At 35.8% G+C, this 17,778-nt stretch overlaps 1 protein-coding gene across 1 annotated transcript in view; it reads right to left on the bottom strand.

Annotated features, from left to right (window-relative positions):
* CNTN3 (contactin 3) overlaps positions 1 to 17,778 on the bottom strand; it is a 252,773-nt gene that overhangs the window by 198,969 nt on the left and 36,026 nt on the right. Inside the window, exon 3 of the mRNA XM_047096595.1 lies at positions 11,425 to 11,600. Coding sequence (XP_046952551.1) covers positions 11,425 to 11,600 — 176 coding nt within the window. The remainder of the gene's footprint in view (positions 1 to 11,424; positions 11,601 to 17,778) is intronic.

Genomic DNA, 17,778 nt, shown 5'->3' on the forward strand with positions numbered 1-17,778 from the left:
CCAGACAGAATGTCTAGACAGGGAAAATACAATCACTAGAAGTAAAAACTCAAATGATTATTTAATAGTAAATTGGCAGAGATTAATTAGTGATGTAAAGGCTAGAAAGAAGTAAGTAACTCTGAACAGTGCAAAGAGATGTGGAGATAGAAAACCTGACAGACAGGCAAGTTAACAGAGATGCAGGAGAGAATGAGAAGTTTCAAAATATATTCAAAAGAAAATGAGAAGGAGTGGAGTTGCCATGGGGATAAATGAATCTGGAAGATATCTGCTAAAAAATTTTCAGTTGTCATAAGACATGCATCCCAAGATCCAGTTATCATTCCCTGCAACTGTATAAAAATGACAGGAGCTGATCTTGCACAGATAGCATGCACTCTGTGGTAGGCACTGCTCTGGGGGCTTGACACATTTTAGTTCATTTAACCCTCACACCCAGTGAAGTAAATTCCACCGTTAAGCTTTGCTCTGCAGATGAAGAACTAGAAACACAAGCAGGTCAAGTATTTGTCCAAAGTCATGAGGCTGACAAGCCGTGGAGATGCGATTCAAACCCATGCGGTCTGGCTCCAGTCTAGGAGTGTCTTTAACACTACATTTTGCAGTGAAATTATTGTCTGAAGAACAAGGGCAAATAAACGCACTTTCAGACCAATGGGGGGAGAGAGAAAACAAAATAGCACTGATCACCTACAGAAACATACTAAATAGATTTCTAATAGAGGTCTCAAAGAAGAAAAATGAGTACAGATGCAAGAAAGCGGGTGCCCAACAGCAATAGTAAATGTGTGAGTAAATCTAAAAAAGAAACACTGATTTGCGTGAAGTAACAGTAAGGCTTCCAGAGAAACACCTACATATCTAATTTCTCTCTTCCTCGGAGATATTCTCCAAACTAGGATCTACTTGCAATATAGAGGTATGTTTTGAAGCCAGGGAAACAGAATAGCAAAGTGTACTAAAATTTTACAAGCCAGAAAACAGAAGTGATGGTGTTAACTGGTTTCACAAAATGGGAGAAAGATGACTCTTGGGCTCATAATAAGGAAATCCCCGAAATGAGCAGATTGACAGGCAGAATCCTCAAAACCCTTAGGAATGGAGGTAGCAGGCACATCTGGAAAAGGAAAGGAAGTGGAGGGGGTGGTAAAATAAAAAATTTTAAGCAGCAGATACCCAGATTTCTGGTCTGCCCACCTACAACCAAGGAAGTCCCATTCCACAACAGAGAAGGGGCTTATTCTCTAGAGGATGAAACACTGGATGCCTTAAGTAGACATTACTCGGTTGATCTTGGGAAGCATCTTGTGAGAAAACAGGTGGATGAAATAAATAGATGCACCTTGGATACTGCAATCTCTAAGGCCTCTTCTCCCATCACGCTCCTAGAACACTAGTGGTAGTGTTATTGCCAACCAGGGGGAAGACTGGATTCTTTTCCCCTCTGAAGAATCTAACTGGCTCAAAAGGGAAGAACTAAAAGCACTGATATTTAAGGGGCTCCCAATGAAATGAGCAACAATATGGTTACCTCAAAATGACAAGATCCACCATGAAACTGGAGATTTCTGTTAGGGTGTTGGTTCCCCACTCTTAGGCCTGTGCAAATAACCCAAAATAACCAGATATCTGCAAGACAATTTCTCATTTGAAAGACAGAAACCAACCAGCATAAAATAGAAACAAAGCTACTTGGGAAAAACATTTTGTATAGGGGAAGAAAACAAAGGAAGAAAACCATCTATCATTCATATCTTCATATGTATATGAAAAGATATTACAACTACTGAACCAAAAAAAGATATAGAGGATATTAAGAGTACAAAAATTCTCTTCAATTGCAAACATTAGACAGCACATATTAAAAATTCAGTAGAAGTGTTCAAAGAAAAGGTTGAAAATATTTACCAAGAGATAGAGATAAAAGCCCAAAGAAATAAATTCGGATAGAACTGTGTGTGGGTGTTAGTGGTAGTGAGGGTCAGGGAGTGAAGAGAGGAGAGGAGCAATCCATTCTAGGCTATCCAAAATGCAAATAACAATGTATGTGAAAAGGAAAACAGAAAAAACTAAAAAGAGGAAATCATAAAATCTCTCAGAAGTAAAGGACTGATGTCCTAAAAGGATCCATAGAGTTAGATAAAATGTTAGATATGTTTATGTTTTATCTAACATAGGTTTTATCTAACATAAAAATGTTTATGTTAGATAAAATTTGACTCATAAAAATCAAATCATTGTGAAAATCCTACAAACCTCCTCCAGAGAAAAACAGGTCCCTCTATGTAAAGAATCAAAGTGGCATCAGATTTCTCAACAGCAACATTGGGTGCTGAATAACAGGAGAATATCTTCAGAGTACTGAAGGAAAATCATTTTTAATATCAAATCCCTAGAAGGCTGAGTCTCTCAATTAAGTATGCCGTTAAAGAATTTCTAGAACACATGATCTGGAAAAAATCATAGATATTATTCATCCTTTCTTAGGACACTTGAGAATATGGCATTCTAAAACAACAAATATCAACACAGAGGAAGTGAGATGTCAGGAAGCCACTCCGGCCTCTGATGTGCAGGAAAAAGCTAGTTTACATGGGAGCACTCCAAAGACCTCCAGAACAGATTTCTCTGAGAAGATAAAACCAACAGGGTATCTGATGCATCTCAATATCTGAGAGGACATTCAGAAAACTAGCCAAAGTTTTGGATGACGTAAGCATAAAACCATAGAAAATTAAGAAAGTAAAACAAACAAACAAGATTACTTATTTGTGGGAAAAGAAAAATTAAGCATGAAAGAAAAATAATTAGTAATTATACTTTGCTACGAATCTCAGCTCTAAACATTATTTACAAAGTCATCATCATGTAAACACTGAAGAGTGACCTGTTTCAAATTTTGATCTAATAAAATCCTTTGATAATATGCCCTAAGACAATGCATATGAAAATATTAATCAATTCGCAACTGGCTTTTTCTCAGCGCCCCCCCCCCCCATTCCTGCCCCAGCTTCAAACAAAGGCAGGTGAAGTGTTTACTTAACTTGGAGGTTTGGATGATGGCTGGGCCAGAAAACTGACAGGCTTATGCTCTTTTGAAACTCTCTCTAGTCAAAGTACAGTAGGTGGGATGTAATGTCGATCTCCCCATTTTTAATTTTGTGCTTTTATAAGAGTTATGACTTTAAAATGCTGGATTTCACAAACCTTATGCAAAGGCAATCTCACATTGCTGTGGCTGGCAAGGTGGTGCTCTGAGAGTATTTAGGGCATCAGTTCAGAGCTGATGGTCAAACAATGCTTAAAAGTAAACTGGAAGTAGTTTCCTCTAGGAAAGGAGACATAAAGAGGAAATGTGCAGATGCCTGAAGTTTTCCTTAATTTTTTTAATGGTTATTTATTTTTGAGAGAGAGAGAGAGAGAGAGAGAGAGAGAGAGAGAGAGAGAGAGAGAGAGAACAAGTGGGGGAGGGGCAGCAAGCCACAGGTCCCCCAGAAGTTTTCCTTAAAACCAGACACAAATAAAAAAGTACATACAGGTTTATACATGCTTATGTTGTTTCTGACATTAAAAAAAAACCCTGGAAAATCAAGGAACTGTATCAGTAATGTCTAATTGATGACATTAAAAATTTCAACAAAAAATATTTGTCAACAATATTTCAGTATTTTGGAGGAGGACAATATAGTTTAAAGTACTGCAAAATACTCTATTGTTAGAAATATTGAATTAACTTTAGACTTTGTTAAACATGCATACTGATTTTCTAGGGCAATTACTAGAAGAAAATAGATAAGGTGTATAACTTCCAATGTTATTGAGTGGGGAAGAGATTCTCAATCAATCCATACGAGAAGTACACACAAAAAACGCAGAATGAATTAGAAAGCAATATTAGCATATGAACACCTAAATTCTAAGGCAAGTAATTAATAAAAGATAGTTGGTTACCTCATGTGGACCAAAAATATTCCGATTATAAATTTTTATGCATCAAGAAATCACTAAATATACAAAGCAAAAGTACAGAAATACTAGGATAAACTGTGAAATCCACTATCATATGAGAGAAACTGATTGTTTAGCTAAAGCATCAGTAGTGAGATAATATAATTTCAGCAACAAAATTAACAACTTTAACCCACTGAACATATGGAGAACACTGCTCTGATCTATGGGACACTAGGTTAGAAACAAGTAAGAAAAGGCGACTAGAAAAACTCTGTATGTTTGGAAGTTCAAAAACACAAATCTGATAAACTCACAGATCCAAGAGAAATATCATTCATCATGAAATTATAACAGTTATAGAAGTGAACATAATAAATATGCTATTATGTCAAACTCTGGTTTGCAGTTAAAACTGATTTCAGGAAAATTTAAAGCCATACATATTTATATGAGAACAGAAGAATGGTAAGAAAGTAATAAGTTAACCATATAAATTAAGTGATGTAAAAAAGAACAATAAAATAATCTAAGAAGTTGGAAAGAACAATAAAAATAAAATGAATGACATATAAAGATTCAAAAGCGAACATAATGCCAAGTTCTGACAAGTTTTATTAAAAAGAGGAGTAAAATAATACTTACAATGAAACAGGGAGTGTACATACAAAGCAAAGAATGATAATAATAAAAGGAAAGGTTTTGAAATAACTTTTTGCCAATGCACTAGAAAATATAAAAATATGGATGAAATTCCTAGTGAAGCCACAACTTTCCATAAAGAAAAAGATAATATGATTACTCCTGTAACTATTCAAGAGATTCAATTAATAGTTAAAATATTTCCTCGGGGTATCTAGGTGGCTCAGTTAGTTAAGCTTCTGGCTGTTGATTTCGGTTTAGGTCATACTCTCATTGTTGGTGGGACTGAGCTCCGCCTCAGGTTCCACATCCACAGAGCAGAAGCTGCTTAGGGTTCTCTCTCTCTCTCTCTCTCTCTCTCTCTCTCTCTCTCTCCCTCTCTCTCTCTCTCTCACTCTCTCTCTCTCTCCCTCTACCCCTCTCCTGCTCTCTCTCTCTCAAAAAAATTAAAAAAAATAAGCATTCAAAAATTTTTTTCCTCAATGAAACTCCAAAACCAGTTGTTATTTGTAGGTTCTACTTCTTTTTTTCTTAAATTTGTCTTAAATGTTCATTTATTTTTGAGAGAAAGACAGAGTGCAAGTAGGGGAGGAGCAGAGAGAGAAGGAAGCACAGAATCCAAAGCAGGCTTCAGGCTCCAAGCTGTCAGCACAGAGCCCAACACAGGGCTTGAACTCACCAAGTGTGAATCATGACCTTAGCCGAAGTAGGAAGCTTAACCGACTGAGCCACCCAGGCACCCCTGTAAGTTCTACTTCTTATTCAAGGAATATATAATTCCAATTTTTCTTACATTCTTCTAGGGAATATAAAAATAAGAAATATTCTCCAGCTCATTTTTTGAGATACTAAAGCCAAAGAAAGGACAGTATAAGAGAAAATAAAAAGAAAATCTCCTATATGAATATATATGTAAAAATGCAAAATAAAATGTTGGCAAATACCTACTAGCATCCATGTATTTAAAAAACTTACATAAAAGCCAAGAGGAAACTAACCCAGGAATAGTAGTTTGATTAATATTAAAAAACATTCACTACATTAATAGTTTAAAGGAGAAAAACAAAAGGAATACCTCAGTAAAAGTAGGAAAAGCTCTTAAAAGAATAAAACATTCATAATAAAAACTAACCTGAAAAGGATCTGCATTAGTATTTACAAAATCCATAGAAAATGTCCTATCAAATGATGCAATGTTACTCTTAATTTATTCTCTTTAAAATCAGTATCAAGGGGCACCTGGGTGGTTCAGTCCGTTAGTATCCGAATTCGGTTCAGGTCATGATCTCATGGTTCGTGAGTTTGAGCTCTGTATCAGGCTCTGTGCAGACAGCTCAGAGCCTGGAGCCTGCTTTGGATTCTGTGTCTCCCTTTCTGCCCTTCCCCGTCTCATTCTCTGTCTCTATCTCTCTGTGTGTCTCTCAAAAATAAACATTAAAAAAGTAAATAAATAAAATCAGGATCAAGATAGGAATATCTACCATCAAACTATTAATTTAACACTCTATTAGGCTCTTAGAGAAAGAGCAGTGTTGATAAGGCAACAAAAATTCTCATTATTTGCCGATAATACGATTCTCCAAACACAAAAGCCCAAAGAAGCCAGAAACAATGACCACACGTTGCACTTGGGTTGGTTAAGAATGGACTCTTCAATCAACTGGGCTGCTAAAGTTGATTTCCCATATTGGAATAATATAAATGGGTACTTATACCTCCTATGATATACAAAATCAATTCCAGATAATTAAATACTTAATGTAAAGAGCATAACATTAAACATTTATAAGTACCTTTAGGAGAATGTCTTTACCATTTAAGGATGAGGGACAAAAAATTTTAAACAACTCGTAAAAGAACACAGGTTATAAAGAGATGGATACCTTAATTCAAAAGTAAGAACATCTGTTCATCATTTGACAGACTCAAGGAAAAAAACAACTAGTCACTAAAAAGATGATCAATCCAAAGTATACAAAGAACTGTAAAAAAAAAAAAAGGCTATCATACAGTAAAAAGAAAAAAATCTAGATCAACCAAATATAGAAAAGGAGTTTACCGTCATTGTAATCACAGAAATGCAAATTAAACCATAGTGAAACGCAATTTTATATTCATCCGATTTGCACAAATTAAAAAACAGAACAATAACAAGCATTGGCAAGGATGTACAGCAGCAGACACTCAAAACCTAATGCTGAGGGGACAAAAATGTTGCAGATGTATGCATACCGTATGATGCCACTATACAAAAGTTTAAAAGATTAAAAAGGTACAACAATTTAGCCTGCTGCTTAGAAAAACAAATGTGTATTCTAAGGATAAAAACCACACTTAATTTACAGCAGTGAATCACTACTGAGAGGAGCAGCCAGTGAAGGAAATGTCAGCAGGGTGAGTTAGCAGGTAGGTTTAATTGAACTTCAAATGCTTTAAATCTTAACTGGTGGCTACACTGAAATTCTTTCCAATTTCTCCCTACTATTTGCATGTCTAACATAATTCATGATTAAAATATAATGCATCACAAAATGACCAAAATAAAAACATTGTAATAAAGAAATATAAGAAATTCAGGAATAAGACAAATAAAACTGAGTATTAATGAAGCAAAGATATTTGGGGGTTTGGGGTTGCTATCCTAAACTGCTGTGGTTGGAATTAAGAATCTGGAAAAAATTTTCAAATATATTAAACACGTATCAAAGATTATATACATGTCACATAATAGCAAATAACTGAGAAATCTATAACTCAAACACTGCATCATTTACAAATTTTTCCCTTCCACAGAATTTTTTTAACTATTCCACAAATAATCTACTGGAAAGGGTTAAGAACGGCTACAAAAAGGAGACCTCTTAAATTAAGAATGACCTTTTTCATTTTCATTTTATTACAAACACGATTTCCAAGCAACTTGAAAATTAAGATAACATTTCCTTGCATTTTCTCCAGTGTTATAAGTGGTGCATTGACTATCCTTTCATATATTCATTTATCCATGAAGCACATTTTAAATACTTTCTCCATAACTAATAGAAACAAAAAGTATCACTAACCATGCAAACATAATCAAGAGAGGAGACATATAGTGAACAATTTGAATGTTTCTCAGTGACAACCCAGTTACCATCCATTTGTCTACAGCAAAGACAGTCAAAATCCCCTGAAGTCATGAGCATCTTACTAATACAAGGGTCTTGATCCTAATTCCATCTTCGGTTAATGCACCACATCCTTTCAAGGCTACCAAGTCAAAGCGAGGCTTCTTTAAAACTGGTGGTTTGAAATCTCTGATCTAGCAAATATTTTCCACTGTTTTTTTCCACTGTCTTTGGTCTCTTTACCAGAAGATACCAGTTATATCTCAACTATATCATTTTAAAAATGCATCTTTTACATTTCCAATCTAACATGGCATTAGGCGAAGAATACCCAAAATTCCGTCTTGTCTATTTCCAAAAAACAGTTATGAACTGTCCCTTCCTCAAACTGCAAAACCAAAGCAAACCAAAGACTCCCTGTACACCAACACTGCCAAGCAACTCATGACAAGCACCAAAACAAGAATGTATGTGAGGCTGTTACCACATGTATCCTGATAGGGTGCACCCAAGTGAAAAACTCAAGGATCGTAGCAAACAAACAAAAATCTGACAACCCTTTTTGGGAGAGGCAATCAACCATGTGCTGTTAGCGTCTCTGCAAGTTTTTGCCGGGTGTGCCAAGGCTGAAAGGTCTTTCTCAGGATGTGCCTGCAGACAGCAGCCTGGAAGGATAAGGTAATGGCTTTCTCTAGGATTAAAAGCAGGTTGCTTACTGCTTGCTATAAGAGAGGCGGGGTCTCTAAGCCCAGTGTTCCTCAGCTGTGTGTGCAGCATCTTTCCAGCCACAGCTTAACACCTCTGTGGGACTTGAGGGTAAGGAAGCATGTTGCTTGCTGAGCTGTGAGTAATAAAGCCCTCTGTCACTGATCCAGGAATATCGTGTCTTCTGCTACCATCAGTGAAACAGCAGCAGGCTAACTTATTAGCTTGTAAGTAGGGTAAATAAAATCCTAGACTTAACAACTTTATCCCACTTGGTCTGTTAAGTACTGGACAGGGAGACTAGAAGAGGCATGATATAATTTCAGAGGTATTTCCAAACAAGCCATACTCTCTATGAAGGATAGACTGAAAAAAAATCTTTAAAAAATCTGTAATAGAAAAATATCACTGCATAAAAGGAACAATATATTTGGTGAAAGACTCCTAGAAATAGGGAATTAGACTGGGAATTGTACATTCTGCTATAGATCAAAGCAAAGAATCTGACCTCTGCATGTAGCAAAGCAAACAGAGTCAGGGTAATCCACTGATAGCATCTGTTGATAAAAACAGAGTTTGGATGAAATTTGCTTTAGAGCATATTTAAAATATTAAGCATAAAAATGAAAACACCAAATGGAAGTGGGAACAAACACTGCCTGTAGATCCAAAAGAGCATTTCAGAAAACTGACTATATCCTCAAAAGAATACAAACAAATAGATGTGGCCTCATCGAAAGAAGAACAGAAATTCAAAGGAAAGAACAGCCTGAGGTAAAACGTATTTCAAAAAATAGGACAAAAAAATCCAGTATACAGAGTATCAGTGCCTTTTAAATATGAGTAAATCAAACATAAAACTAAAAGATATAAAAGAAGGAAAATTTCCTAAACTGTGTACAAAAACATGCAATTATAATAACTCAAATTCTAAGCAAAGTAATTTTAAAAAGAGCTAAACGTTGCTGTATGCTAGAAATATGCATGTTTTTAACTAAAGGGATGAAGAAAAATTATCACATATGCAACCAAGTGAGACAAAAAAGCAACAAAAAAGGAAGTGGTGGTGAGCTCCCAAGAAACGGAAGTGAGTTTGATCTCAGACTTGTGTTCAGCAACACTAACTCCATAAGACAATAGGACACCATATGGGAATTCTTTGGCAGTTTGGGGATTCAACCTTTGTACTAACCAGAAGGTATCTTCATACTCAAGTCAATATAATGACATTCTTTAAAATGTAATACGATGCAACAGGGGCAGCTGGGAGGCTCACTTTGTGATGCATCAGACTCTTGATTGCAAATCAGGTCACGATCTCACAGTTCACCCTGCATCAGGCTCTATGCTGATAGCACGGAGCCTGCTTGGGATACTTTCTTCCCTCTCTTCCTGCCCCTCACACATGCGTGTACTCTCAAAATAAATTTTAAAATAGGATGATATATAGTTCCGTTTTTAAATGTGAGTTATTAAATAGTAAATATTTAAAAATGGAGATACTAAAAAAATAAAAATGCAAGAATGGGAAGAGGTCTCATGGCGGGCATTGAAACTAGGTAAAAACACTGATACCTCATAGATTCTGGCAAAATTCTGGTTAAAGACAATATGCACATATTAAATCATTCATGAGAAAAATATTATATGTATACTTAGTATATACACACATACATGCATATATACATAGTGCCTAATATATATGCTTACCCTGTATGTGTACACACACACACACACACACCCCTCTATGAAAACGGCAGAACAACAATTTAAATCAATAACCACAGAAATCACCAGGACAGCAAAATATACAGTAAGGGAAAAAAGGAATGAAACTTATTGTTTAAAATGGAGTAACTCTGAAAAAACAATTTAGATTTAAAATTCTGGCTATTAAAAGAACATATACAATACTAACTGGTAAACTTCAAGGCAAACTTAAATTTGTATGATATAAAATCTAGCTTTCAAAGTACTCAGGAAGGTACAGCTTTAAATCAGAGAGCCAGAAACACTGTTCATCGAAGATAACAAAGTGAAAACAATGGAAAGAGCAAGTAAGTATGCAAACAGAGCATGCAGAATATAGTATCAGGAGCAAAAGCAACCATTGTCATTATAAAGAACAGAAAGCTGCAGAATAAGCCATGCATTAAATGACACATCATCAATTTCTTAATGGCTTGTGGCTGTGGGGAGACAATACTACCACATTATAAGAACACATGCATTCCAATTTCAGAATTACTGAGGTATATGTAAAGAACTAAGAGAAACCTTACAACCAAGGTAACCCTAAGATGCATTACATACAAAATATACAGCTAAAGCAAAGGAACAGAAACTAAAAGAAGCAAAAAGTAGAAAGTAGTCACAAGATATTATCAGGAAGATAAAAACTAAATGAGATCTCTGGTCCCAATTCAGAATTCCCTGGAGAAAGGCTGTGATTTTTCTCAGGTTGGGCCACAAGTTCACCCAGGTCCAATTAATACGGTACAAAGCTGGCCTCCAGAGCCCTGCCTCAGTGAGGGTTGCCCTGAAGGTCACTGTGAGCTGGGCAAAACCACAAGGGAGGTCAATAAGATTCTTTTCCTTCTCATTGTCTTGGTTCCTTAAATCTTTTCAAATCTCTCAGACATAATTCTCTAATTTCTCTAATTTCAATGTTCTCCCAGAGCGAGGATCATGCCTGACAATTCCTTCATTTTCTTTTCAGTTCAAATGCAGTAGCAGACAGAGTAGCTACTCGATGAACATATTCTTAACTGGATTCTTTTTTCCATTCCTAAACAGAATCCTTACAAAAATAGCAAAATGGAAAACACACCCCCACGCATTTTAAGCTCTGATTTGTACAGTACATAGAGATCCAAAAGATCATACTGAATTGTCTCCTCAACCTATTTATCCAATTAATAAAATCCACGTATTGTTTCTGAAATCCAAAATGACCACACAAACTCAGTTAAATATTTTAAAATATTGGGTTTGCTAGATGTTGCAAATGTAAACTTACATGCAAATTGGAGTTTAGCTTCTCTGCTGACAATTGTCCCAAGTGAATTTGTCGCAAAACACTGGTAACTTCCCGTATCCCAGTTTCTGTTTGGGTTAATAACGACAAGATTTCCTCCGTTCAACTTATAGCGATATTCCATACTCGGATTAATATCACTTCCATTCAGCTGCCATCTGTAAAACAAATATCAAGATTTTTCCCCTCTTACTGTATTTAAATTTTAAAAAATCCACATTATAAAATCTACTTTAAACATCACCTTTCATAAATGAGGACGATGCATATATTATTCCATGGTGGCATACCTGAATTGAAACATGGCCCAGCTATTTAGCGGAAACAAATGGTTAAAGTATAGTAGAAAGCACAACAGAATAGCCCCTAGAAGTTAAGGATTTTTCAAGATTTTCTGAAGAGGTAAGAATGATCTGTTCACTGGGGAGAAAATTTAGGCTGGGTCTGCATAGGCAAAGAGGAAGTAGAAAGTTGAGGTAATTATCTCATGTACTTCAGGCCAATCTCATGCTGCCAATGAAGGGGGGAAAGAGCACACTTCTTTTGATTTATTCAGACCGACTGAGCACATTTAATAAATTAATTGGATAAGTGCTCAACTATCCATTTCAATTTGTCTGGGTAAATACCTATCCCTGAGGCACTCTCCACTCCTCTCAGCCATCACAATGCTATTTCCTAAATGGCACACTGCAGTAAAAGACCCTAAATGCCACCAAGGGGGTCCGCAACAGTAAAGGCATTAACCCCAGAGCCATATTTATCAATAGGAAGCCAAAATAAGAAAGGAGAAAAGATGCTGGTTTTTAAACACGAGTTTTTAAACAGAAAAAACAGTTTTTAAAAGAGGAGAATACTTGACGCATCAAAGTCGATTTCACCTTGAAAAACTCAGAAATAACCCACAGTCTCAAGAACACATCTGTTGTATAAATTAAGCCGTCTTCCTCCTGGAAGACTTAATTGTTACAGTAAAATTATACTATCAATTCTATCAATTTTTGTGTATTATAACAACAATCATCTCAGTTGCTCATTGTAACTGAGAATGTGGGTAATCTAATACTCATTTTATAGATGAAGATTTCAATAAAAAAGTTGAGATGTCAGCTGTTCCCAAATAACTCATTAGTGGACAAGAAGTAGTACTCATTTTTGAATTCCAGCTCAGAGTTCTTTACTCATGTCATGTGTCATCTAAAAATTGTTATATTAGTACATAAAATATTTAACTTGGACATATTACGTGCTCTGAAAGCAAATAAAGACATGAAATGTGAATATTATCACAAATGAAAGTACACAAAATACAGTTTGATACCATTTATGTAAAGTTTTAAAACATATAAAGTAGTATCAATGCACTAAACATATTTTAAAACGTGAAAATGAAAAACCTCCACTTTAAGGTATTTTAAAGCTCTCATGGAAAGAAAGTGGGGTATGTTTGGGAGCAATACGAGGAAATTTAGGTTTTTGGTTTTCTTTCTCTTTTTTTAAATGTTTATTTATTTTTGAGAGAGAGAGATCAGGAAAGAGGTAGAAAGAGAGGGGGACAGAAGATCTGAAGCAGGCTCCATGATGACAGCAAAGCCCAACGTGGGTCTTGAACTCACAAACCGTGAGATCATGACCTGAATGGAAGCTAATGTTTAGCCAACTGAGCCACCTACATGCCCCTGCCTTTATTTCTTAAGTTGAGTAGTGGTTTTATGGATGTTCATCATTACACTAGATTATGTGTTTATATCATTTTCTATATCTGAATAATACATAATAAAGTTTTAATGATGGAAGCCATAGGAAATGAACAAATGTATAAGTTTAGTCCCACATTTCAATGGTTTCCAGGCAGGTACAAATGCAGACAAACCACATGGAAGACACAGTCCTACACATGCTGGGTTTGACTTTCAGAGAATAAATGTGACAGTAAATCACAAGTGGGTGGGTTGAAATTCTTTTTAATTTTTACTTATTTTTGAAGGAGAGAGAGACAAAGTGTGAGTGGGGGAGGGGCAGAGAGAAGATGACACAGAATCTTGGAAGCAGGCTCCAGGCTCTGAGCTGTCAGCACAGAGCCCAACGTGGGGTTTGAACTCATGAGCCGTGACATCATGACCTGAGCTGAAGTTGGATGCTTAACCACCTGAGCCACCCAGATGCCCCATGTGGTGGGTTGAATTTTTAAGCAATGAATGGTTTGTAAGCTTCTGAGCATCTTAATGCTTGCATTGGGAAAAACTCAAAACTCAAATCAGAAAAGATGTAGTTAATTTCATACACTTTTGAACGACAGACTCTCATGACGAAGGGTACTTGTATTTTTGTTACCCAGAAAATACAGTTTGTTGGGGGAAAAGAGGATTTTAGCTCTAGAGTTAGAATCTTTATGGCCTGACTAAACATGTCTGAAGGCTTAATTTGAAAATTGTGTTTTTGTGTTTAGCTGATGAATAATAAAGGTACAGTGGCTATGTGGAAAATTGAAAAGATAAATAAAAATATGGAGAAGCAATTCTTCTTGCCTACTTAGTAGCTGGAAAGATTTAAGATATCATAAAGTATGTAGGAAAATACTTTATATCAGTAAGTGTCTAAGATCTGAAAGCTATCTTCCCAAAGCTTTGACTAAACAACTAAAATGGAAAAGATTTTTTCATGCATAAATATTTCGTACTTTCTTTAGCTCGATCTTCATCACATAGGCTGAATGCCTAGATTATTGCATTATGTGAAAAGGCAAAATCTACTCCCTTTTAAATATGTTTCCGCTATGCCAAAAGTAAGTGCTTTGCTTCACCAAACTCTTCAGAGCTAAGACATACCCAAAAGAATATTAATTTTCTTTTAACGAAGTGATACAATTATTTCCCTCCTTCTTAACACTATTTATTATTAAATGGACTTCATCCCCAGATGATATAAAAGTTCTCAGTTATCTTGTTAAACACTGATTATTTTTCCTCTTACTGAAAGTATGTGAATTAAAAAGGTCTGTATTTATTTAAACTCTGAAATGTGTAAGGAATCTCTGGGCCAGAAATTCCAAAAATTATCACATCTTGAGAATATAGTGTACTTAACTTTCCAATGCAAAATATTCATATTTAAGCCTGATTTCTAAATATTTCTGATACTTTCTTCTGCATAAGAAACCTTCAAGAAAACTGAAGGCATACACACACTTACTCCTTTTACAAAGTATGTGTCCAATAAATCTACAAATTAGACTAATTTTCTTTGCAGTAAATTGTAATCAACTGCTCAGAGTTCAAGAACAACACATAGTAATAAAGTGTGACAGATGAGTGGCACATTGAGGCCATGAATTTGGGAAGTTTTTAGAGGCAGATAGTGTCTTTTAGTTTTGCACATACATAATTATTTGTAAAAGGTGCAGATGTCCACTTTTAAGAATAAAGTGTGAAGTTCATGAGAAACTCTAAAGTTTCAGAATAAAATCTTTCTGAAATATCAAAATTGCTTTAAAATTCATAAAAGTAACATTTGCGCACCCAAATTTCATTCCAAAAGGCTTAATGCAGTGATCTGGAGCAAGAAAAGACAGCCCAGTGGCTCTTGGGGTTGCATACACCAGTATTTCAATCATATAACATTTACATTGTGCTCTAGAAACAGACTAACCTTGTAGATTTAGCTCAGTGGTAAATGTCACAAGATTAAGCACCTTTGTATAATCATCATGTTGTAACACTCTTGAATGATCTTATAAGTTCATTGCCAGCCTCCAGTGTTCAAATGTTCATTCTACACAAATTAGGATTTGCTTTTAGAATCCATAAGTGAGAAATGGTCTAATATTCATATTTCACAATCTATTCATTCTCACGCAATGAGCTCTCATCCCCTCGCATTTCTTTGTGTGGAGGTTATCTGTGAATTTTTTTCTGGGCCAATGAGTAGAAGCTGAGGGCTGGAATGAGAAGTTCTGGGCTGTGCACTCTGCTAGCCTGAGACAACATGAATTTGATCTATCAACTTCTAAAATCATGTCTGCATTGTCTACACAACAGGGTGCTGGTTATGTCCTCACTGGAGAAACACTGGGCAGGTGGGGATAAGGAGGTTGGGCCAAGCCTGTACAATAGAATGGTGGGAGTCTATGGCAATTTCCCTGTAAACATTTTTTGAATGCAATTTCTTTAAAACATCATGTGTGCCGTTGAGCCGACAGGTTTTGAATTTTGACTATAACAGCAAAAGGTACCTGACACAGGGGCTATTACAACTGGCAGTTACTGCTTTTTCATGAGGAAAACTATAATTGTTACTTCTGGAAAACATGCTAAAACATCAGTGACTAAGGGTACAAGAATCACTGCCTTCCAATACAAAGAACAAACTGTGTAAGAGTGTGTGTGTGTGTGCATGCAGACATGAATTTATGTAAGAAGTTAAGTCAGTACAAAAAGCCTACACTTTCAGAGTTGAAAGGTGCTTCTGAAACATGACCTCCAATGCATGATGAGTGTTTCAATCACTGCTGAATTCCCACCATCAACCATAATAGCTGGTGCATGGTAGGGTCTCATAGAAGTTTCCTGAGTGGAGTAACTTAGCCATAACTAACCTCCATATAGTCGTCCCTCCCTGTGGTCAGCCACATTAGAAACAAACATCTCAAAGATGAGGAAGGAATGCATATTTATTTTCATTTACTTAATAATTAGTTCTTCTTTACTTACCATTCTAGTTATTAGATGATATGGCAACCCTTACACAAAACCTCAATGGCACGAACAACAATCATGAACATAATCGTAGACATATCTTGCCACTATAATTTCAGGCACCAAGCCCTAAAACGGGTCTTTCACTAGAACCTGATAACAAGGTTGGAGACTGTCACCCTTTAAAAGTGAAACTAACTAAACTGACAGACATCAGGTAGTTTCAAAATAATCCCTGGATATAATTCACCTCACAGTTGTTTATACAAAGCTAATGTCCTTCAGGATAGCTATGCTATCACACAAAATCTGGTCAGGAAAACAGAAATATAAACAATAAGCTGGTAAAAAAAAGAAAACATCACACGTTAGACTTCAACATAAAGTGAAGAGAACAAAATAATTTGCTGAAATCTTTAGGGAGTGGGGCTAAGTTTTGGAAATAAGCCCACACTAAACACTTGTTAAATCAACGGGCAATACTTTATTTGGGGGTTGACAGGAAAATTAGGAATTTAATCACAGAAGCAATTTGTGGTTTTAGATGTGGCTTTCAAGTTAATAAGCAAATGCATTTGTGTTCAAATGCAATGTTTGTTAATATGTTTACTGAAGTGATGAGAATAATTGCAGCCCTTGAAAGAATGAATGTCTAAATTTGCATATTCAATACTTTATCCAAAAATAACTAGTTAGGCTTCAGCAATAATTGCCAAAGATATAAACGAGTTAAATTGCAATGCTGTGTTTTTTAAAAATTAAGTTTTTAAGATGTGTCTTATGACATAGATTTCCATTTCTTCTCACTCATAGATAAATTTTAAACATACATATTTAACAAAAAAACACTGGGATTAAAAGCAACTGTTTAGTTTACATAGCTATAGCCTCATTCAAATTGATCACTGATTGCCTTAAAATTACTGGTACAAGAATAATAAAAGAGGTTTGCCATTCCTGCTTTCTCTGTACCTGTTTTTGCTTTTTTCTGGTAGCAGTGCTCCCTCACTCCCTTTGAAGAGGCCACTCCTCACATGACTTGACCTGACCACTCAGAACAATCCTTGTCTTGGCCTCAGTGCTTAGTTAAGAATATGAATGTGACCCAACTGACTTAACCTGGCTTTAGTCCTTATGTGTTATCCTGCCTTTTCACTCCACTGCAAACACACAAGAAAGAACAGCACCAATTGTGATGTGAATTATTTTTTATAATTCTGTCTGTAACATCTAAAATCTAACTTCTACATTTTTCTTGGATATTGATTGCTCACACTATTAGCAGTTTTTAAATGTCATGTTTTTTTCTGACACTATTCAGAACTCTTGATGACACTAGTAGGAAGGATGCCTTCTTTTTCCAGCTGCTAAGGGGAGGATATAAGTAAGCTTTGTGTTCCATGCAATCAGCTTTGTCACCTCATGGGCGATGTGTCTTAAAATGGAGCCCAAAAAAGGAATCGATCCACACTTACGAATACGCTCTAAAATGTACTATTGACCACTTCTAACTGTCTGATCCTTCATGACATTCTTGACTCCTAAACATGACCTAATCCCAAATTTGCTTTGTTTTCCCCCATTAACTTCATTCTATTTTTTTTTTTTCATGCTCCAATTCAGCATGCACTATTTGCTAGGC

This window comes from Lynx rufus, unplaced genomic scaffold, assembly GCF_022079265.1.
Source record: "Lynx rufus isolate CCGP_SWC_20201006 ecotype Redwood Valley unplaced genomic scaffold, mLynRuf1.p SCAF_4, whole genome shotgun sequence".
Lineage (NCBI taxonomy): Eukaryota > Metazoa > Chordata > Mammalia > Carnivora > Felidae > Lynx > Lynx rufus.